Here is a 25,596-nt window from a genome sequence, read left to right on the forward strand (position 1 = left end):
CTGTTAACATTATAGATTTAGTGTCAGTGGTAGGTAATAACAATAAACAAATTTTATTACTCACCTACTGTACTATTTAGTGCAGTAGGTGAGTAGTAATGATTTGTTTATTGTTATAAAATAGTGCAGTAGGTGAGTAGTAAAATGTGTTTATTGTTATTACCACTACCACTGACACTAATCTATAATGTTAAGAGGGTCGGAATGGCTAAAAATAAACAGTATAAACAATAATAATAATAATAATAATAATAATAATAATAATAATAATAATAATAATAATAATAATAATAATAATAATAATAATAATAATAATAATAATAATAATAATAATAGTAGTAGTGTAGGTTCATATAGCGCACATATCCATCTAATGTAAGATGCTCAAGGCGCTATGACTAGGAACTCGATCAATGATATATACAAAGGTGTATTTCACAAGTGGTGATATTTTAAATAGTATCAATTAATGTTGGCGCTATAAAATAATGAATCCACAACAATCATTCAGTTTGACTCCTTTATTCGTTATATAGATACATACACTTATGATAATTGTCTTAGGGTAACGATACAAAAATAAAACTAAATATATAGTAGTAGGGCCTAGTAGTAGAGTAGTAGTAGTAAACCCCTCACCCCCCCCCCTTCCTTTGGAACACCCCTATTCCTATAAAGAGGACTCTTTTTCGGCCATAAAATGAAGATAGGTACGACCAACAGCTAATCAGGCGGCACCACTATTAAAGGGACATTTTTATATAAAGTATTTTAAATATTAAATGAAAATATATTATTTCCATTGTATTGGACCAAATTGAATCTCAATCTGAATCTCAATCTAACACATTTTAGGTCCCTGTGTCCCCTTCATAGGAATTCTACTGCATGCGTGTGATTGCGATAGCCTTGAATAATACAATGCCCACGGTAGTACTTCCTGGTAGTATTATGTAAACCTCTTACTGTACATCATATATTTAGCATCGCTTGAAATATCAATTTCGATCACCTCTTACCAAGTTAACTGTTTTTACTAGGCATTAATCGTTTATGTTATTGAAACCTGTTGATTGAATTGTATGCTTTTTGTTTTTTCTTCGATTTTGATGTTCCAATAAAGAATTAAATTGAATTGAATTTCACAGTGGAATTATCTACCACTAGAATCAATTTCTATTAGTTTCAATCTCTATTACATTGCCAAATATTTTTAGCATTCACCAAGTTAAAGTGAATGCTAAAAATACGTTTCATAAATAGGTTTAGTGCTTACATCACATAAAGAAGATTCGGCAGAACAAATAATTTGTTCTTAGCAATAAGTCTATTCTGCCCGAAGTAAATGTATGGTGATGACATTTTTTTTTACATAGGACTACTGTTATTTTTATAACACGTAAACATAAAGAACGCACAAGTCCGACACGTAATACAATTATTCGACAAAATATAAGATTTAGTAATTCGTCATCTAGATGTGATCGTATTCCCAAAGGCAACGTTACACATTCACAGTAATGTACCTTAATAGGCGTGTTTTGAATTTACTCATTTTAGGGCGTTGTTGTACTTTGATGCTGAAACTAGTCTATTATATTAATATACCGTAAAACCTCGAATAGAAGCCTTTTTTTTTATTTTGCGAACTTTCATGAGCTTCTTTTCGAGTCTACTTTTGCAAAGTAAAGAGGTGTGGGGCTTCTTTCCAAAATAAATGCTGTAAATGTTGGGATTTACTACTATAAAACAAGAAATAGGGCCAATATAACATCAATTTGTATCATGGAGTGTATTAACCGGCATAAAATCACCTAAACTACTGTTTAAAGACAGGCGTGTTTTCAATTTATTTTGTTTATTTGAAGTTCATGTACAATTTATGTAATGTACTACTAAATATCTCGAAAAGAAGCTTATGACAGTATCTTGAAAAGAAGCTCATGGGCATCTTTTCGAGGTTTTGCGAGCTAAAGAGGGAGCTTGAATTCGAGATGGGCTTCTTCTTGAGATTAAGCCCATTGGGCTTCTATTCAAGGTTTTACGGTACTACCTATTGTGGACATTTTAGTGTTTGTGTATATGTTAATCTATTTCCAAGATGACCAATTTTAGATGCCACGTTTAATCATAGAGAAAATATTTTCTATTTTCTCTATGGTTTAATACTCATAAATTATTAAGAAATCTAACGGTACACGTAATTGACCTTTCCGAAACCCCGCCCCTTGGCTATTGTCGCGAAGGTCCCACAGATTGATAGTACGTCAACACAGATTGATAGTACGTCAACACGTGTGTTTTTTGGACACACGTGTGTTTGTGGGATAAGCGCGTAATCTTCACGATGTTCTGATTGGTCAGTTATTTGAATGAGACTCCGGAAAGGTTCATTGACGTTAAGTAATATGGCAACGTAAGTACAGTCATGGAGGGGTACAGTATTGCGTATTTCCTTAATACCTTTCCTTAAATAGTAATTCAAACGATATCAAATCATGAGCAAATTAATTTCAAAATATTTTATTCATTCAGGATAATACATTTTTAACGTTCAAAATTTATATTGAAGTTTATAATCAGGCTAATGCAAGACGGTTTAGTGTGTTTATCTCTTTAGTGTACCATGTTTTATTTACAAAATCGGTCTTTTTAAAAACCTCGTCTTGTTTAAAATTCTTACGATCAGAGGGTATCATATTGATCTCATTATATCGAAAACTAGCGCTGTTCCCCCACATGTTCAAAAGACAGATGCATTCAATCGGGCTCGAATTTTTTTCGTATTTTCCTATGGATCTATAAGCCTACTATTTCTATTTTGTATCACATCATCAGTTATAATAATGCAATTTTCCATTAGCAATGGTGCTAAATGGGATAAAATTGAAATGACGCTAATATTGACTAATTGTTGGTATTCAAGGTAACCTTGTATTCTGACAAAAGCAATACGGAAGCGATGATTATTTATTTTAATGCAAAACATGAACTATTTTTTCTACCTTTTTACACTGATATAAGCTTAAACCTAACTGAAAGTTGTTTTAACCTAGGAAAATAGTAGAAGTGTAAGAAATGCCTTGCACGGCAAGTCACATTGGGAAATGCCACGGGAAGTTCTTCCTTACAAATTCAGTTCAAATTTTGTAACACGCGCAGATTGGTTAATTTTGACAACCTCACGGGAATAAATTCAAGGCAGCTATGTTTTGGCTCTAGTTATCGTCTGATTACTCAACATTACTTACGTAGGAGTACGTTCTCGCAGTCGAAACACTGATTAATAACCGATGGTAATAACGATAAATATTACTTGAAATTTATACTAATAGTCACAAGTTGTGTTATTTGAACTATATAAGTAAAACATTTTAGTCCTCAACCTGTCTCTTATACACATCTAGATGTGTATAAGAGACAGATATATATCTTATATCATGATTTAATTATAAAACATATTTGTTCGGAAATCTTATCTTGTCGTCAAAGGCGTATTGACCTCTGTTATTTGCTATGCTTCAGGGACTAGTGATGTCCAACTATGATGAGTGTCAAGAATTAGATGCTTTAATCAGATTTGAATTCCCAACAAAACTCAGTACCCTATAGTTGGTTTAGGCGTCTGCATAGACAGAAGAAGGTCCGCGTTCGATTCCCGGTTTGGGACCTATTTTTTCGCAGATTCCTCTTTCAAAAATTATTTATATCATTACTCCAACACGGTTAAGAGTTTCTATTATATATTATTTATAAGTTTGTATTTTCATAATAATTCTATAATGTTTCTCATGAGAAATAATATAGCAGAATGCGCAGGAAGACACCTGTCTCTTATACACATCTAGATGTGTATAAGAGACAGGTTTATCTCCAAAACTCAGTATCCTATAGTTGGTTTAGGCGTCTGCATAGACAGAAGAAGGTCCGCGTTCGATTCCCGGTTTGGGACCTATTTTTTCGCAGATTCCTCTTTCAAAAATTATTTATATCATTACTCCAACACGGTTAAGAGTTTCTATTATATATTATTTATAAGTTTGTATTTTCATAATAATTCTATAATGTTTCTCATGAGAAATAATATAGCAGAATGCGCAGGAAGACACTGCACCAGTATTACCCGAATTAATCAATAATGAAAACATGGCTTATCCTCAATCAATGTGTATTTGTAATTCTTTCATTTATATTATTTAGCCATCATAATAACAAAAAACAGAAATTTCAGATAAAATGATAATCTTCCAAAAACGCGTACATTTGCAAAAGTATATAAAAATATATTGTGTTTCATTCATCCATTGGCCTACGTAACAGCAATAAAGATACAAAGGATAGTAACAGAATAATAACAGATAGGATTAAAGATCCATAAAAATATAATTCATTTAAACTACACACTTTTGCAAACGATAAACTGTATGCATGGTAATATGCCTGTGTTGAGAAAAGCAAATGTTTTGCAACAAACATGAATTATGTGAGAGTAAACTTTAATCCCGTATTGATGGTCATATAAAGACATAATCATGTTCATGTTCATGTTAGGCTACATTGTAAGAAAGAATTACCTTAACATTTTCATGTCTTACACTAAATGCATTACTGTAATTCTTAGTTAATATTGTTAAAAGTCAATAATGATAGTATATTAGCCTAGTATAACTACTATTATATGTTTGTACAAAATATGTTGGTTGAATATTGTAATAACATAATAGTAAAATCACTAAAGTGCATCTTTAATGTAAATTGATCAACAGTATCATTTCTTAAACAGCGCCACCAATACAAATATCACCGGATAACTACTCCAACAAGAAGAGTTGCCAAAACGGAGGAACAATGACTAAGGGAAGTGGCTCAAGCACAAATTGTCAATGTCCCGAAGGATACATTGGAAAATATTGTCAGAACAGTAAGCAATTTCCAATTATTTCAGATGAAAGATGTATTATGCCATGCTTATAAAGTGAAAGTTTGTGCTGAAGAGAGATGTTTTTCAGAGGGTGGACTGGGGGTGATTAAAAGTCGTAAGACGAAAAGTTGATTATTATTATTATTGTTATTATTGTTATTATTATCATTATTATTGTTATTATTATTATTATTATTATTATTATTATTATTATTATTACTACTACTACTACTACCACTACCACTACCACTACCACTACCACTACCACTACCACTACCACTACTACTACTACTACTACTACTACTACTACTACCATTACTACTACAGGCCTTCCTCCAATTAAAGACCACTTTTTGGACCAGGGTTTCCATGGTCTTAAGCAGCTGTGGTCCCTAATTAGAATAAAAGATAGATAAAAGAAATTTGGAACCACAGAAATGTGGTCTTTAATTGGAGGTGGTATTTAGTTGGAGGGAGACCTGTATACTACTATTATTATTATAATGTTATATTATTATTATTATTATTATTATTATTTATCATCATCTTTTGCTGCGAATTTAGTTTGAACAAAAATGTTTATGAAGTAAATTTTCATAGTATGTACAGTAGCCAATTTTACATCGTATTTTGTATTGTATAGAAGTGAATCCTTGTTCTAGTAACCCCTGTCGGAACGGTGGCAAATGCATGGTCGGAAAAAAGGAAAAAGGAAATGGAAAAGGGAGTGGAAATGATAAACATATATTTAAGTGCACGTGCGCACAAGGATATACAGGAGTCACTTGTGCAGGTGGGTTCAAATGCAGGGATTTATCCCGTTTTGCCACTACTGTACTATTTTTAAAAATACAGAAACGGAAAATACAAAATGGAATACAAAAAATACAAAATGTTACAATATCTCGTAACACAACATAAACTGAACGCCACATTCTTACGCTGGTACCCCTCACTTTGCACTACTCTGAGAAACTGGTTCCCCCTCGTTAAATAAATAACCTGGATCTGCTTCTGAAATGTGCACTGGTACCACCTACAATGGTTGTACATACAGGTCGTCTTCCCTAGTTTGTATGCATGTATTCATGCAACTTTAAATAACGTATCATTGGTAATTATTACTCATGAAAGATTTTTTTTTTTTTTTTAAAGTCAGTATTATATATTTGTTCTTTTCGTGCTTGAATTAAAATCGTGAAGCATTCTTTTATTACGAAGAACACGGCTTATAGAATTATAATAATAATTATAGGCCTGTTGCCTTTTTGTTTTTTTTAAATTAATTATTAGAAAATGCTAAGTAACTGCATAAAGTAACATTATGCTTTAGATATGGCATACAATGGAATATATAAATGGTATAGAGATAAATAAACGATTGGACTAAACCCTTCCGAAATCCAACCAGTTTTCTGTGTCTCAGTGGTATTTTGGCAAGTTATTTTCAATTCAATAGACAGATAATTTTGTTATACAATTGAATTTGAATGGTGTAAATGAATACCGGGTACTGATTGGTTTTATTAGGAAATATTTTAGTACAGGAAATGAAAACAATCCATAATAATAAAAATAATGTTTTATCGAATTATATGGTTGACAATCCTAGCTCAGTCTTTGGCGAGAAAACAAATTTTATATGTTACAACTGATTTTCTAAGACACAAAAAGTTTGACGAAAACTTCGGGAAATTGTGAGAAAAGGGTGGTTACGCCCCTTTACCCCCAGTTAATATTCAAAAATCTATACGGTATCTCATTAACCGTTTACGAGTTTTTCGTCAAACACGCTTTTTGTGTCTTAGAAATATCAGTTGTACATTATAACAATTTTCGTCCTCCTGAACATGCATCTTGACCATTACAATTGCTTGACCTACAGACCCTGAGCCAATTATCGAAAAGAATTTTTGGACGACACCAGCGCAAAGTACTGCGTTAGATTGGAATATAAGAAGTACCGAAAGTGTAATAGGTAAGTAAAATATTCCGTGGTGGTCTGAATATATGCGAGGTAATTTTTAACATTCGTTGGTTCAAACGATGCGACGTTGAGATTATTTGTCATATACTTGCGATCACAAAACTGAATAATGGGGCGAACCCCTGTTTATTAATCAACGTTTTCAGGAAAGTAGGCCTATATCAATAATATTATGTTATCAAGATGCATCTACGCCTAACACCCGCACCAACGAACATAAAGAAGCGTCACAAGTTTGGTCTTCAAAAAAAAACCCAGTAGGCTTTTAATACATCTTTTCAATTTGCACTAAACAACTTCACTCTCAGTATCGCCACATCCACGTCATTCAACATTATCTGTAAGGTACTCAGATGAAATGCTTAATATACGGTGGGTATTGACGCTATAAAATTATTGTATTGGGGCAACATTATTTAGGTTCTATGTAACATACTCATACCCTTACGGTGTACTTTAAGTGGTATTTTAGGTGTACATATAATTGTTCTCTTTTGTGTTAGAAGTAATTGTTTTTGTTTAAGAACAGTGGTAGATTCAAGAGGGCCCAGCCTCCCACTTCCTAAATTTTTCAAAATTATAAATAGAATGGAGAAAAAAAGAAAATTATATCTAGATTGAAGTCTGAGAGTGCCATTTCCGGCCATTTAGAACTGCCATAGGCCTAATCATAAATATACTCATCCCTTATTAACCTCCTATCTGTGAAAGTCCTTTTCTGGACCCTTCTATTTCGATTTCCTGGATCCGCCACTGAAGAGGGTATAGGATAAATCATGGCGTATTGGATATCTCAAGCAATGTTTTTATTAAAGAGCAAAGAGCCTACGTGGTTTTTGCATTGGACAATAAAATAGGTTCATTTGAAAAATTACATAACTTCGAGGTAAAAAAACTGCTTTTAACACTATTAAATATTACCTATTCCTTGCCTAGATGATCCAACTTATCCACCAGATTTTGATCCTACGACTGCTAAGGAGGCTCCTCATAGAAAGCCTAGAAGAAGCACATCCTGGTCAACAACAGTCCTCGCGACGGGTTATACAGATATATCATCGGAATTAATTACAGTGCCCTCTGGAATGAAGTCGTGTAAGTGTTGTAGTTTGTATCGCGCCCTCTCATTGGTACTTCGTGTTGATGAACCCGAAGATCGAAGTCATTATGAAGTCATTATGAAGTTATTATGAAGTTATTATTATTATTATTATTATTATTATTATTATTATTATTATTATTATTATCATCATCTGATATCGTCATCATTGCCATTATCATCAATATCATCATTATCATTATCTTTATCATTATCATTTTCATTATAATAATAATAATCATTATTATTATCATTTATTAATAATATTAATGTCATTTAGGCTATTATTATTATCGTTATTATTATTATTATTATTATTATTATTATTATTATTTTTACCATTATTATTATTATTATTATTATTATTATTATTATTATTATTATTATTCATAATCGTGTTAATGATCTTAGTGTATTGCAGTTGAATGGGTTACGTAGTTCTAAATCAAGTGGCACTAATCCAGCCATCTCGTCATCTCGTTCTGATGTGTAAATAATGCACAATGCAATCCGGACCGTACTTATCAGGACTATGTCCTTGTGACCTGAGGAGGTACGACAAGCCAGCTCAAAACCGACGCTACGTGTCTTAAACTGCCGTGGTGGACCTTTCCTAACATTATTCGACCCTATTCTACCCCTCCTGTTGTATTTCTACACTTTTGGGGTCCTTAGGGTGTCGGTTTTACTCAAACTATAAGTGTAATCTATATAATACGGCTGTTTTGTAACCAATTATTCCGTTTATGTCCGCGTCAGGCAAGAATTTTTTTTCCAAAACATTTGAACAATAAAATTAATGTTTGCGATTTGCAAATTCACGTGAACTACTGTATAGTAATTATGGATAGCCCATGTCTGAACCGGAAAAACGCAGCAGTAGCGAAGATCATCATTATATGATGATATATTTATATTTGAAGTAAAGAAAATAACTTCCTACTCAAGAATAACATTATATTTACATATTTTTCGTATTGAAATAATTGTATTAGTCATAACAGTGGTCAATGAAATTGTGACATAATTTTTCATGAACTGTGAGCGTACATAAAAGGCGAGTTAGCCTTGGTGATCGATTCTATTGTCAAGTTTATTTGCAGTGCATCACTACAGGAAAAGGGCGGTTACAAATTTGTGAGAGCGTTGATGCGTACGATTTGAAATATTAAAAAATCGGATCTGTCGTACGCCCCAATGGTTTTCGCTGTGTTTATTGTCCCTTTGGCTATACAATACAATAGCCAAATATCCGATCCGCTGGATGTCGAAATGTGTTGGCATTGGAAGCACGGTCGCATCGTTGTACGATCACAGACTTGAGTAGGATTTCGACGTGTATTCAAGAGAAAATTGTATTTGCTCACAGATTCGTTGGGAAAACATCACAAGACAGAATGGCCTATAGGATATTAATATGTTGGTTTTTATTAAGCGCATGTCTTGCCACTTCAATAAATGGTAAGTCAATTTTATTTTTACATATTTCTCTACTTTACGTTGTGTACGTCAGATTATAGTACCGTTACTGCTGGTTAGTTACCGTATTCTTTGTAATCTTTCTCTATTATTTATATAGGCCTAAGTATTATCAGGGAGTTGTTATACTTATTGTGCTGGTACAATCATATAAATGATGTCATTATGTCATAATCGTAGATGCTATATAAAAAAAAATATTTTGTATTCTCGGTTCTCTGATAGTAGATTATCAATGCATTTTCCTGCTAACGAATGGATTTTCTGTTTTGATTTAATCTACTGAGGATAATCATACGAATCTCCAATAATAGTTATTAGGGAAATACAAGGCAATAGGCCTATGTGCTTGGCCTCAGCTCAATCGGTATATACCAAACATTACTATTGGTTTCCAATCCCATCGTGTAGGCGGATTACTTTTTCCTTAAGTGTATCTCTAATTGAAGAGACACAGGTATACCTTAAATTAGGTCAGATAAGTATAAGTAACGAAAGTGTAACGAAAGAAACCAAAATATAGAGAAGAATGATAGGCCTATAGTGACACTTCTACACATTGCAATATCTTTTCAAAATAATATATTTTATCCATAATATATTAGGCCTATACGCACACATATACCTACATGCATGTATATAATATCAGTATATATACTCATGCCTTCACTACCGTACTGCATTTGTTATGGAACAACGTGCTACACAATTTCACAATGATACATCTTTATATAGGTCTTATGAAATGAATGAGATGAAATGTGTATGTATATATAGCCCAGACAAATCCCAGTTGGGGCTGTTGTTTCTTTTAAAATTATAATTAATATATGTTATAGCATTTACCACACGACGATTTAGAGCCAATAGTTGCTGTATCTGATATACTGTACAGTAGTACAGACGTATATATAAAATATACAGTACTATATAGGCCTACATTAATATAAAAAAATATAACCTTACTGTATTAACATAAGTTTAGATTGTTATAGTTATAAATTCCCATGATAGGCATACCATGGGAATATATTTTTATATATATATATATCGACGGTTTATGTGTGGGTTGTTGTTTGCTTTGCTTTCTTCGACGTCATTCCCGTCCTCTTTATTTTACGCATGGCATGGTTTTCTCAATAAGTGCCAGACATACTGTGCACCTGACTGTATTAATATACACTGCCGCTGTTGACTAAGACGATCAATCCTATTATACTAATTTTTGTATTCATATGATAATAATGTTATTAATAATAATCTTAAGTAAGAGTAGGACTAGATATGCCCTTGAAGATTTGTAACATTTTTTTTTTATCAAACAGCAATATAAACCTAATAATATAAATAAGAACCACTGTATACACACACACACACACACACACATATATATATATATATATATATATATGTGCGTGTGCGTGTGTATTTTTTTCTTTATCATACACTGTAAAAACAGCGTGGAGGATTTAAATCTAAAGCTCCGCGCAATGTTGTCCCGTCTTTGATGACACGTTTAAAAGCTAAACGTGTTTACATGTGTTTACTGTAGGATCTTGACGTGTTTAGAATTAAATGCACCTAGGTACTTGACATCATGATGTCAAATGCCTTAGCACATCTAATGCTAAACACGTCAGGAACCTAAACAAATTAGGCCGGGTCTAAACACGTTTAGCTTTTAAACTTGTCACAAAAGACGGGGACAACCATTGCGTGGAGCTTTGGCTTTAAATCCTCTACGCTGTTTTTGCAGTGTAGTTTATTGTTCATAAGATTAATGAATTGTGGTTTCTCTGGCGAATATATTATACATTTGACATGGGTAAGAAGCCTCGAAAACGAAAAGTAAAGGGTACGTTTCTCTCCCACAGAAACCTTATGTTAATTTTGAGTTTAAGTGGATTGGCCGTCTGATTGGACGTTTGGAGACCTATTACGTGACAATTGAAGTAATGTAATTGCGATCAATAATTTTTTTTTTTTTTACGATCGATATTCCTCCCACAAGTCTCATTCCTGTCCTTAGCACCAACGCTGCTGTGCATACTGTACCTTACAAATGCTAGGCCCATATAGGGCATGCGCAGTAGCTAGAGAAGTCCGAGAGACATCAATCAATATTCTACAATATCTGCTACCATCTGTCAAAATCTAACGGAATTGATGAATTAAATGAAGGAGCAAGTAATGCATTTGAGGAAAAATAAACAGATTATATAGTATATTGTGCCTGTATTAAATTAGCCTTAAACACTAAACAGTCGAGAACACTCCAATACTAGAAGCCTAACAACAATCGTGACCGAAAAAAAAAAACATTACAAAAGAACCATCCGTTCTCAAGCTACATGCTCATTATTTGCGAAAGGCGTTTCCGATAGTCTACACATAGGCCTACTGTATTATGCTGTTTGCAATATTATACAGTTTAATGGTTTATTAATTATTGCATCAATGATATTCAGCTCAGTGGATTTTTCTTTTTTTAAGTAGCTTGTATTTATTACTTCTATTTTTATTGCTACTCATTTTCAGGTTCAAATAGTCCTACTTATTTCTTTAGTTATTTTCATCCATTATGGAGCATTTTTTATGATTTTGCTTCACTATCTTCAATTTTTGCAACACAGGTTTTGCATGCGGATGTGTGGTATTATTTGTGCATTATCATCAATGGCCGAAACAGTTAAACGTCCTTGGTTACCTGCATATTATTTTAGAATTTTGATCCCCTTAACATTCTGAACCATTGAGTCAAAGAGTACAGTAAGACCATGGTAAGACTGAAATCAAACGTTTAAATCAATCCCACGTAACTTGGAAGTATAATCTTTTGAATTTAAGCAAAAACATGATATAAAGTGATAGAATTTGAAGTGATTTAATGTAAATCGGAAGAACTACACTGGCTTAAGATTCTCAACTCTACTTCTGACCTACATTATGCCAATTATATTTGGCGAAATGTTATGTCAGCCAAATTGCGAACTTGTCAAACATCTCTACAATTAGGGTAAATGTAAAGATTTTAAGTATATTTTATTTTTTAAATGAATTGTCCACCTCAGGATTTAGACAAATCACGAGATAGCACTTCCCATTTAAACAATCAAGGTCATCATACATAGTAAATCGTTTTTGTCGATGGCACTTATTAAGGAAAACAATAATGATAATGATAATAATAATAATAATAATAAATTTCTACGGTAGATATAATGATCTCAATCATCCAGTTGTCTTTAATAGTCCTGCAACTGTGACCATATCATTTGATAGAAAGTAGAGTAGTCTGTAAATTATAATATCACTAGATCGTAATTTGTGGACAGGAAGTGCAGGCATCCGTTCACCATACACATATTTGAATTAAGCTAAGAAGTCCCCATATTAACCATAACTATAAACGAGTTTATGTTTGAGTAACTAGATACAGTTGTAGAGGCACGTCACATGACCATAATAGCTTATACTCTTTTAATGTGTTTAGAAACTGAAGTTTTCTATTGTAATATTCTTGTGGGTAATGTATACAGAATACAGAAACATTATTTATCCCAAAAAAGGGGAAATTGTTTTGTTGACAAGCTCGATAAAGACACATACCTTAAAAATGCCCCTGTACATATGTAATAATACAACAAAATTGAATTTAATTTGAATTAATTTAATTTAATTGTAATTACAATAGGAAAAAAAACAGGATAATACTATTAAAAAAAAAGCCCATTAAATGTTTCGACTCAATTTTTTTCTATTAGGCCTCGTGTCCACTACAGTAGTTTGTTATGCGTCTCAAGAAGTATGTCATGGTATGCCTTGCATTTTTATCATAACAAATTTTTCATTAATACAAGTGTAAATTCATAAAACTAGATGTCGATGTTTACGTGTCTGTTGAGCCCTTGGCACCTGTTCCCATTTTAAGAACCCGTAAACGTGACTTAAAAGCCTGATAAAGACTCTGCGAGTTGCCGATAGCTTTAGGTCGATTGTCTATTCAGAATTCAACTAAGAATAAAATTAAAAAATGTGAATAATAATATAACCAGGCTACAGGCGAAAATTAAATTCAACACTTCTCAGATTAGCTTAGACAAAGTAACCGTTGTCAAGAGTGTCAGCTACGGGCAATATCGAATTTTGAGTCGAGAACATGGTTGTACTGTTGGAGCGAACAGTGATCGTGTTTTCATCTGCGCAAGTAGAACACTTACGAACTAGGCCTCTACTTGTTAACGTTGAACGGCACTGCTTTCGTCGCCAACGGCGACTCAGGGATGATTACCCGCTGCCCGAGAGATTTGACAATCATTATAGCTTGCCTAAAACGAAATGTTATTCGACTCACTCTGAATTTAAATCTAAGAATTCCATGTTTCAACATTTCAATGAAATGTTGTGCCTTTTTCACAGAACCTGCCCGTCATCATCAGTGTCAAAAATAATATATTGAATGTCAAAACGTGACGCGTGGGCCTTGTACCTAGAGGCAACGTGCATGTAAAGTACTGCAGTGCATGGTGCTGGTTAAATAACTAGAAAATTTAACCTGGTATAAGAGACATTCCCTAATATTTTGCAAAAACGTGTACTCTCTAAAAGTAAAAGATTGAAAAAAGAGTGAAAGAGTGCCTACAGGGACCACTCCTCAATTAGTGAAATAGAAAGAGTGATGTGTTACTCTATTTAGAGTGAATTTTAGTAATTTTTCGCTATTTTAAGAATAATATTCACTCATTTAAGAGCGAGTTTTCACTCGAAAAAGAGTGAAATTTGAGTGGTCCTTGTAGGCACTCTTTTCGAGTGAAAATTCACTCTTTTACATTAAGAGAGTTGGCCGACATAATGTGTTAAACTGCACAACATGGTACTATAGCACACGGACCAATGGCTTACGTCACCCTTTCCTCAAAAGATTTTTCAAAATTTTTAATCGTAACTTTGCTTCTACTTGACTGATTTTTTTTTTTTTTTTTTTTGCATTAATACAAATCATTTCCCCCTACATTTTTAATGGTTATTTGGTGGTATAGGCCTAATAGCCATGTACGATTGTTTAATATATTACGTGGGAACATTTTTCCAATGTCACAATTGATTAAAGATAATACTGTACTGTACTGTTAAAATCAAGAAACCCCATCCCCAAACATTCAATAGCTCATTTAACAGGATCACGTATTAACTATCAATGAAACACTCACATTTTAAGACGAGAAATGTGAAATTAACAACAGTGACAAAGTCTTTCCAGTGAAAAACTATAAACTGCATATTTACATGAGGTGTGTGTTTGATAAATAATGTTATATTTCTAAATTATACATTACAAGCTATTAGAACATGGCTCAGCTCAGACATTTTTATACAGAAATCCAGTGTGACTGTCCTTAACTCGTAAAACGATACACATTTTCTAGTGCTAATAGTCATTTTACACGAGCTACCCAATTAAAATGTCATTATAATTGATTATTTTTAGGCGCGCTCGTACGTGTGATATTTGCACATCTTGTAATACATCTTTACACGTCATGTAAGTACGATAATGGAGTTTTATAAGTGCTTAAACATTTGCCAAATCAAATGGACCTTCAAAGTTCAATTTCGAACAATTACCTGGTACAACAACAAAAGTCCCGTCTGTGTCCTGTTTTGATGAACTTGTTAATTACCTTATAAACGTCATCTCTGTATTGGACTCAATACTCAAGGTTTTGGATCAAGCACGTAGTTGGGAATCAATTTAGCCAGACAATCGACAATAATCTGTACCGTACCTTACAATATTGAAAAAAAAATCGTTCAGCTTTGACAGGCTAGCTGGTGTATTTTGGCTTTTTTTTTCTGTTGAAAATGAAGAAGGGAGTTTGATTTTAAATGCAAATACCTGATATAGTGTGTATTATAATTGTATAGGCGTATTATTAGACCCTATGGGCATAATGCACTACGCCTTAATCCTGATTCCATACCGGACGTACTTATGAAAATGCGTCGGCGTAGCATTATTTTTGTGTAAAAATAATGTTTTCAATCTGAAGATGTGTAGTGGATATGTTATATATGATTACAATTGCACGTGTTGGTGGGATATTAAACGTTAATCAGCATACTTTACCTGATCAGCCTATCAGAGCTTTTTTTCATTGGCTTAATGTAATGAGTCGCTCAAATTTTAGTAAACCATGTTGGACTACTCCCGTATTCTATGTTCTCTTAATTGTGTATATGAAATATATGACAATATAGTACACACAATCAGCAGATAAATAATTAATTAGGATTCAAGAATTCATTCATTGTGAATCAAATGCGACTCCTCGCATATTTGCTATTGTCTCACAAAATCTATTACTTATAGTCCTAATAAAAAAAATGCTTAAAACCAATCCAAATATAGACTATAATATAAATAATTCAATAATTGTGGGCCAAGTTTTGCTTCATTTTTGAAGGTCTAAGCTTTGTTTACATGTTAGCCGACTAACTTATATCTGAGAGCGTCCCACAACAAATTATTTGTACATCCAATATTTAGGTATCCAGGTTCTTAAACAGTAGATGCCACAATAAGCATTACGCTTTGTCCACTATCAAATTTATGTGACAGATAAATGTGCTATGGTCCTACTTGGGTGTAATGTGACATCATCATGCCATAAAGGGACATCACACGTAAAATTTAATAGTGTGGACATAGCTTCTTATACACATCTAAATTGCAATATTTACTGATTGCTGGATAAGGCCTCACATTATCATTAGTGTTAATACGTTTTTAAGAAGAGCGGAGAGCGCGATTGGAGTGTTACTGTGGGATTAAGGAGTATATTTTACGGCATTTTACTATAAATACAGTTCGCGTAGGCAGACTATTTTATTGTTTTTGTATGCCGGATTCTGTTCACCACAAATTACAAAGACTCGATGAATTGTGAACATTGTGACGTCAACTCCATTTTGAATTGGCAATATGGTACTTGGATTCAATGGAACTGGAATATTCGAGAATGGAATGGAATTCTACATATTCAGTCTTATAATTCGGTAAACTGCAATTATTTTTCAATGTCTATTGTCAATTTTTCCTTGGCCCCTGTGATAAATCGGTAGCTCACGTTAACGCATATGCAGACGCACTACTGACTGAAAAAGAATTATGCTGCTGTTGGTGGTTAAACCCAGAAAACCCCATCAATAATTAAAATTGGCTATAGCTAAATATCGGCGCTGGTTTGAACGGCACGCTCGCCTGATGGTTCTGGTGGTAGAACAAGTCTTCTCGGATAAGGACCGTAGGCCCAGTGACATACAATGGCTCGTGTGTACTATAAAGAACCTAGTACATCCTTGGAGACGAGTAGGGGATACCCCGGTGTACTGGACAGACAGCCCCTGTAGTGAGACGAGAGTTGCTGGTACCGGGTTACCGGGTAGCACAGACACAAAGAAAGTCATTGATCGAGTTCCTAGTCCACATATCAAGCGCCCTGAGCATCTTACATTAGATGGATATGTGCGCTATATAAAACTACACTAATATTATTATTATTATTATTATTATTATTAGGAATATTATTAGGCCTATTATTATTATTATTATTATTATTATTATTATTATTATTATTAGGCCTATTATTATTATTATTATTATTATTTTAAAAAAACAATAAAAGGGCAAGTATATAAAAAGTAACAATTAAATTATTTGGGAGAAGCAATTTAATTTAGTTGGTCTGCAGGCTACGTAAATTCAAAGAAATATAACGATAGAAAGTATTAGTTTCATGGGCCTAAATGTCCTAATTAGGCCAGAGAAGAAAATATTGTTTTCATTCTGATTGTTAATTAAACTTATTAAATATAAGCATACAAACTACAGTTTTAATATTGATCTTATTTTTTTATGTGCTGAACACCGATGTTTAATATTTTATACACGCAACCAACCCAAAGACAAAGAATGCTTACAATGACCCACTTGAGTTAGCCCTTAATATCTCTTGCATCGATCCTATGAACGATATTCGTGTAGACATTAAGATGGGTATGAGACAAAGAAAAAAATAAATTTCTACGCGTTACTGTGTGTTCTATGAAAATATGTTAAATACATAAGTTAAGCCTATCAAACTAACTGGTAGAAACCATGGTTGACAAACAAAAATAAAAATAATCACACGTATTAATATTGAATATACTGATTATAGGTAAGTAACTAATAGGACATGGTTCTTCCATGCTCCATCCATTATTAGGCCTATCGTCAGTTGAAATATACTTTCCGTCAAACATGAAATTGAACAACAAAATAATAATAAGTTCAACAGTAATTTACTCAAGGACAATGTAATGAATTTGCTGGTATTCTAGGCCAACTTGTAAAATATAAACAACGTCATAAAGATGACTCCAACGAAAATACCAGCCATACTGTGTCGGAGTTTCTCAAATTATTATCAAATATAAATGAAACAAGCAATAAAGCCAAAAAGAAAGCAAAAAATAAAAAGAATAAAAATAAAATTGCTGAAATTCGTTTTCCACATATTGCCAGGATGTCTTGAGAGTGGTTTAGCGCAGCGGTAAGAGATTGGACCAAGTTTGGAACCTGTCATAAATGACGTTCTTTGCTTGTGTCTTTAGAAAGACTGCTCTAATTACATCGTCCTCCGGATAGAACGTTTAGTGGTTGGTTTCGTGAGCTCAAGGGCACATATGCACGGAAAAGAACTCAGTAGGGCCACATACTATTTGAAAAGACTCTAGGGGATTTTATACTGACTGATTATGCTGCATTAGGCTGCCGTGAAGTCCTAATCCGAATTTCGTTGTTTCAACAGGATACATGCCTACCAATGTAAAAATATTATATTTCATCCTGAGTCAGATCGCGGTTAAAGTAAATGAAATGAATAATTTCGTTTATGAATAATCGATATAACAATATGTTGTGGTATAGCTTATCAGATGATAACGTAGGCTTTGAATTGATGCCCATCTGTGTATACGTATTTAAAACAATATATAATAGGTCTCTTGCATTCCATATCACTTATGTAAATTGTAATTCCTAGTAAATAATGAAAAACGCTACTAGTTCTAGTTAGTATCAGCACAGACCCTATTTACACGAGGTGTACCTCAGTACGTACCGTACTAGCCTATCATTGCGTTTATACTAAATCTGAATATTAAAAATGTAAATTGTAAAAGTAAGTATTGAAATAAGTCAATTCGGTCTCTCAAATTTGAAGAAAGGATTACAGAAATAGCCTATATTATAATCATTGTAAAAAGCGTTAGTGTTAGGATATCATTAGCTAATGATTATTAGCAAGACATGTTGGTTCGTTCATATTGGCTTGTTCCGGCTCCCACGAGGATAATATGGCAAAATCAAGTGGCATTTCAATTCCTGTCAGGCAATAACCAATATCAGTTTTCCTTGCACGTTGAACGACTGATCCATAGCTTTCTCCAGGGTCGACATTTGTTTTATTCTTAACCTGAAACGGACGTATGTTCGTGTAGCGTATACATGGAAGGTCTATACCCCAAGCTCCATGGATTTACTGCCGAAAAGAAATTTAGCCTTACGGGATCGGGAATCTTTCTAGCGGCAAATGGAAGGAAATCGTCCATGTCCGTAGATTGCCTTCACTATTGCATTTCCAACGCTAATTTCTTTCCTACAATCGAACTGTGTATAGTGCTGTATTATTATATGGTTACGATATGTGTCTGGTATAACGTTAAAGTGCGTTATTAGGCCTATGTTTATCCATTAAGTATTGCACACATTTTTTTTTAATTTTTTAATTTTTTGGCATTTATTAATCTTATGATTTATTCACAATAATTTTTATATTTGAAAGTAGGAGCTTATAATTTACCATACTTTACACGGTATACAATATGTTATCTGTAACGCATGAATTCATGTACAAATACGGTATTCTTCTCAAACTTAAAACATTATATTTTAATAATGATAATATTGTAATACGCATTATTAAATTCCATGAAAATTTCATTCTTGAATCAACATACTGTACAATATGGCTCAATATTTTTGGAAACAAGAAACAAAAAAATTGTAGTTCAGTGACGGATCCAGGAATTCAAAATAGAGGGGCCCAGGGAGGGATTTTTACAGATACAGGTAGAGGGTCTAAGCCACCCAGTTGGGGCTGAGGTAAGAAAACGTTCGATTATGGCTGGAAATGACACTCTCAGACTTAAACTTGAATATAGTTTTATTTTTTTTCTCTCCATTTTTTCTATAATTTTGAAAAAATTAGGGGGTGTACTAATTCATAAAATAGTGTTTTAGGTTTGATTCGTCGAACTTAATTTTTGAAAGCAGTTGCCAATCTGGGATTTGTGTAACTTGATTGATGTACGTTATTTCCCACTGGCAAACGTACACTGGTGTATTAAGATGAAAACGAAAGCAATCAAAGTATAGTCACAACCACGCCTCCCCAATTAATTGTGCTGCATTCGTAAGGGAATATTTTGATTGTATTATATTAACTTGAGTAACATTGTTATTTTCATTAAAGATCACATATAAAACTAAAGACTCACTAAACGCAAAATAAAGAACGTTACATTGTACTGAAGAATCTAGTAGGCCACAGATTTTAATATTAAGTGAGTGTACCGGCTTGCATCTGTCTCTAGTTCAGCAAGTGTTTAGCTATTTACGTAACTATCTAAATCATAACTGACTAAAATTGTAGGCCCCTATATATTTAAGAGGTCCTATGGACGCTTCAAGCTCATTGATCTTTATTGTACGTTTGTATTGAAATCACTAGTGTTGTTCCGTGCTTTATTTTAGTAGAAGCAGCAGCAGCAGCATATGTAGTTGTGGTACATGCAGTGGTAGAAGTGGAGGTAGTAGAAGTAGTGGTAGTGGTAGTGGTTGTGGTAGTGGTAGTGGCAGTAGCAGTAGCAGCAGCAATAATGGGCCTAGTTGTATTGTAGGTAGTAGCAGTGTAATTTCGTAAATAATATTTTCGTTTATATTTATTGCCATTTATATTTACACCATTTTTAAAAATTTAACCACAGGTGGAAGAGTTCGAAGAAAATCATATATACCAGACTTGAATGGTAAGCTCCAACCAGCTACATCCAATGATTCAACCGACCATACGGTTTCAATTTCAATCAGTAACGGGTTGAGGCCTAAAGACAATTACTTCTATAATCAAGGCCAATTGATATTGTCTATGATTGTGCAAATATTATTAATATTAATATAATTATTAAATAAAAATAATCACCAAATACACAATTATATCATCTATATTAAAGCCTACTATTAAATTTGTATTATCATATGCATGTAATATTGGTGCACTTTATACTATATACATCGTGAATTGTCTTTAATTTATTGTTCATTAACATTATGTATTCAGTTCATTAATTTCACCTTTTGTAAGTGTAGCACTGTATATTTTTTTATGCGCTATGCACGTTTACTAACAATATGATATTTGTAGGCGTGTGTTGGAGTCCTTGGTTTAGTGATGATAATACGAGTCACTTTACTTCTACTGATTTGGAGATTGAAACTATCTCTGTGCTTCAGATCGTTTTTCCAAACCAAACGTGTGATGTACCGAGTGATATACAATGCAGGACTGTAGACACTCATATATCTTATAATGACACGCTTGAAAATGTTATCTGCATCATGGAATATGGTTTGCAATGTCGTCAAATAAGGGACGTAATGTGTTCCGATTATGAAATACGAATTGCATGCCCGTGCAACATCAATAACGACGCTGTTACAGACGTTTACGTAACAGTGGAGAGCACAAAGGAAGCGAACCAAACTGTAAAGTCTTCAACAGTGAAGAGCTCATCAGTGGAGAGCTTAGTATCAGAGGAAAGTTTTTCTGAATTCTCTAGTTCAGATTTCGATTATGCTGCCACAGGATTTCACGAGACAATTGCAGGAGGAGTGACGAGTCAAGAAAACACTACTTCACAAACTACCGTCACTATTATGCAGCCAATTATGACGAAATATGAGCAATCGACATCAACACCGTTGGTCACACTGCCAGAGTCCGGCGAAGGTATACTTTCATGTTCCTCTGCATGGTCATAAGGCATAAACTCCTAAGTCTCCTATCTTGTAGGCAATATAGAAGTCGGACAACCACAACTTGCAGCTCGTTATAATACTACACATAAGACTTCTTATAAATATACAAACTAAAATTAAATCTATATTATCTCAGTGTGTACAGGCGCATACTCGCCTAATTATATTACTCACATATTTATGCACATAGATTGTCACATGGTTTGCTAACAAAATATTTTCTCTAAAGAGAATTAAAGACACGTAGAAATAACAAATTAATAAAAGACAGTCAAATTTTACTCGACTATCTCCTTAAATTTAGATATCTAAATAAAGCACGCACATTTTAATTTATTTTTGCTAATTCCCAAATTAGGCCCTATCTTGAATTAGGCCTGATTGGAAAAAATATACAGTTCGCTATTTTTGGATTTGTTGTACTATTTGTTTTAATATTTCACCATCAATCCATTCAATAATGTGTATTTTTTCCCTTCGTGTATAAATAATCTTTCTTTAGACAAATGTTGGTCTCCTTGGCTGGACGATGAACGCTTAGGGATATCTACTGATTCATCTCGTGTTGAGACTGAGAGAATTTCCACGTTCAGAAGGTACGACGCTACGCTGGCGTGCGCAGAGCCTGAACGTATTCAATGCCGTAAGATTGTTGACAAGATACCTGCAGGAGATGAGGTTTCTCGTTGTGACGTCACTTTCGGTTTACAGTGCATCGATAACAAGGATAATGATTGCGCAGATTATGAAATAAGACTGCTTTGTCCACTTCCTTGTCATCCTAATGGAACACTCTTTACGATTACTTCACCAGGTACAAGCTTAGTCCTAAGCATGGTAGAATTACCGCACATGTTTGAATTAAATTTATGTTAACTAAATATAGGCCTATTCAAATATATTTAGCTGAGAAACATTATTAAATTGTTTTACTATATTTTATCTAATTTCCTTATCTTATTAATTGAAATTTAAAAACCTTAGACAGTAATGATAATAACAGTCACACTTTAATCTTCCAGCTCCACCTGTTCAATTATATACTACAACCCAACATAGATCAGAAGAGCCTGTACCAACAGTTGACGAAGGCACGACCCTCACTCCAGGTAACATACAAGCAACTACAATGATCGGCCAATCACAATCAAGTGTGCCTTACGAAAGTAAAACATCCCATGTCTACACACAGAACTCAGAACCTGATACTGCCAACCCACCAGTAGAAGAAACAACTATTGGTTATGAGACTTCAGAAGTTTCAGCAAGGCGAACTATGGACGCTGGCCAATCATCTTCAAATATGCCCGACGGGATTACAACGGAGAGTCCAGAAATGAATACTTCACAGAGAACAGTAATGAAAACCACTGGGAGTAGTAGGCCTAAGACTCAGTCTAGTAATCCCACCATGTCAACTGAAAGCTTAACTACAGACCTGGAGCAGGGATTTGGTGATGCCACTCTAAGTGTAACTAATGCTGATACAAGTACGCCAAATATGGACATAACTGAAAAGAATACTATTGGTATACCACTACATACTACAACAGATTCAATAATAAAAAGAACAACACCAGTAGATACCATGATTAGCACATCATTGCTGTCTACAGAGCTGCCACTAACAATTAGTTCTACGCTGCCAACGACAACAGAAGACCCAAACGTGATATCAAGAACTGTTGAAGCACTTACATCTTCTAGAATGGACGTTTCCCCAGATGTGCACACTACCATTAAAAATACATACAAGGCAACCAATCTATTCACGACTGAATCATATACAACTGCCAAAGAAACTCTTGCTATAACGAACACTCAGATGAGCACTTCAATAGGTGATCTAAAAACAATTGATTCGACAACAAACCCGTCTGATCTGACCACACTTCTCGTAAGCAAACCAACGGAACATTCACTTGCAACAAATACAATTGGTAGAACTGCAACACAGCCAGAAAAGACGGAGGAGTTGGCAAGCACAATCGAATTGACGTCGTCAACCTTACTAGAATCTAATACAGTAACAGAATTGCATCCTCTGAGTGAGTCTAAAACTTTCATTTATAATTTTCATAATTGTTTTCTTTCTAGGAACTGCAACCGCAAATTCGTGAATACACACGCGTCGAAGTATTACATCGATGCTTGCGTCTTTGGCATGCAGCAGTCAGGCGTTCAGCCGTCTACAATTCTGCTGGATAAGCTGCGTGTCGGTTATATCCTCGGTTATATGTCATCGAACCAAAATAACCTCTATAATATTCATCATATCTGTTTATTAACCACATATTAATCGCAATAATATTCGATAAGTGTAGCTGTTACCGGATTGTATATTTGCTATTATTGTCGCGTTTGAAACACATTTTATTTTATTTAATGTGCATGAAATTGTATATTGTATGTGTGTGCATTGCTCGTTGGCACTCGTTCAAACGTGTGTTTTCTCCTGTCTTAACGTGAAACTGTAACGTATATGTGTATTACTCATTTCGTCCACACTGAATGTGTTGTTATTTCCGGTCTTGTAGGTGAGTTTTACAAGTTTTCTTCATTTATTTCAATCTTTAGAAGGACTTCAATATGATATGAACAGTTAATCAAAAAAAGCTTAACATGGTCAATACATTAAAGTTTGCGTGTATTTCTTCGAAGCTTAATGTCTATAAAATGGGTAGGATATTTATAATAAAACAAAATGGAATTTCGATATTTATCAAGTAAACTTACACATAATGAAATTATGACTGATCATCAACTTTTGCAGATCAAAGTTGTGAATCAGGCATATCATGTTTAAATGGTGGAACATGTTTCAGAAAAAACAACGACCGACTGAAATGCAACTGCACTAATGGATGGGAGGGAAAAAATTGCAATAAAGGTGAGCCAGTATTTTACAATGTAGTTCCTATTTGGTACATTTTTATCAATATATCTCGTAACACTAAATAGGGCTTCTATAATGTAAGTAATTCAGATACTGAATATTTCGTTTTAACTCAATACAGCATTTATATATATATATATATAGGCCTATATAAATATATATATATACATATATACATATAAATGAAGGTTTGTACATTGGCCTACAATGCCTTTCACAAAATTTGTCATCATCATTACAATTATATTTTTAAATAAATTTATGTTGGTTAGATTTTATAATCACGTCCCTATATTTTAATTAACACATCTACGAGAGGCCGTCTATAAACAATGATATCACAATTAATTTACAAATTATGTATGTGTATGATGTCATTTTCAGATTACCAAGCACCCGTACTTGAATGCCCGCCCAATATAAAACGGGTCATTAGCTCCCAGTATGATACACGCAATGTATCATGGCATAAGGCAACCGTTACGGATAATGACGTCAAACATAATTCTACTCTGAGGTCCAACGTAACGTTTGGCATGTTTTCAGTTGGTAAAGTGATTGTTGAATACACTGCAGAAGATTTCGCTGGTAATGTTGCTAAACCTTGCACCTTCAAAATCGTTCTGTTTGGTAAGTTTGGAAAGCCATCTTGATATTAACCATGCATGTAGGCCTAGGCCTAATGTAGGCCGGTTAAATTCAATACTTTTCCGAATTTCGGTTGTCTAATATACTGTGTATAATAGAGTTTTAGGAAGTTTTTCGAAATTGCAACATATGACGAAATAAATCATATTAGCTAACTATTCTATGCTTTAATGGGCATGCAGACTCGGTTTGTTTCACGTGCTTGATACAAGAAAGAATTTCTATTCATAAATACGCATGAGTTCGTTAAGTAGGCATATAAAGTGGGTAAATTGTGACTTGTACCGTTTATGTTGTGATTTAATTAACTTCCTTTTATCATTTTTATCAATCAAACAATTTCTTTCCTCCATTATCTAACTTAACTGACCAATCAGCACAGGGCAAGGAATCCGTGCTTGTTCCACAAACGCACGTGTTGTGT

General features: G+C 33.7%; 2 protein-coding genes across 4 annotated transcripts in view; both read left to right on the top strand.

Moving 5' to 3' along the window:
- The window catches only part of LOC117116162 (delta and Notch-like epidermal growth factor-related receptor), a 10,099-nt gene extending 1,083 nt beyond the window's left edge, over window positions 1-9,016 (top strand). The window contains exons 2-6 of the mRNA XM_033260161.1: window positions 4,784-4,921; window positions 5,565-5,714; window positions 6,807-6,899; window positions 7,845-8,003; window positions 8,419-9,016. Coding sequence (XP_033116052.1) covers window positions 4,784-4,921; window positions 5,565-5,714; window positions 6,807-6,899; window positions 7,845-8,003; window positions 8,419-8,432 — 554 coding nt within the window. The 3' untranslated portion in view covers window positions 8,433-9,016. The remainder of the gene's footprint in view (window positions 1-4,783; window positions 4,922-5,564; window positions 5,715-6,806; window positions 6,900-7,844; window positions 8,004-8,418) is intronic.
- A 139-nt stretch (window positions 9,017-9,155) lies between these two features.
- Window positions 9,156-25,596, top strand: part of LOC117116161 (mucin-2-like) — a 19,576-nt gene continuing 3,135 nt past the window's right edge. Inside the window, exons 1-7 of one of the 3 annotated variants that reach the window (XM_033260156.1) lie at window positions 9,156-9,468; window positions 20,578-20,619; window positions 21,015-21,599; window positions 22,131-22,442; window positions 22,651-23,676; window positions 24,402-24,518; window positions 24,909-25,154. In XM_033260156.1, coding sequence (XP_033116047.1) covers window positions 9,405-9,468; window positions 20,578-20,619; window positions 21,015-21,599; window positions 22,131-22,442; window positions 22,651-23,676; window positions 24,402-24,518; window positions 24,909-25,154 — 2,392 coding nt within the window. In that variant the 5' untranslated portion in view covers window positions 9,156-9,404. The remainder of the gene's footprint in view (window positions 9,469-20,577; window positions 20,620-21,014; window positions 21,600-22,130; window positions 22,443-22,650; window positions 23,677-24,401; window positions 24,519-24,908; window positions 25,155-25,596) is intronic. The other 2 variants (XM_033260160.1, XM_033260159.1) reach the window with 2 other exon arrangements.

Source organism: Anneissia japonica, unplaced genomic scaffold (genome assembly GCF_011630105.1).
Source record: "Anneissia japonica isolate Jap-2015-1 unplaced genomic scaffold, ASM1163010v1 scaffold287861_len940595_cov192, whole genome shotgun sequence".
Lineage (NCBI taxonomy): Eukaryota > Metazoa > Echinodermata > Crinoidea > Comatulida > Comatulidae > Anneissia > Anneissia japonica.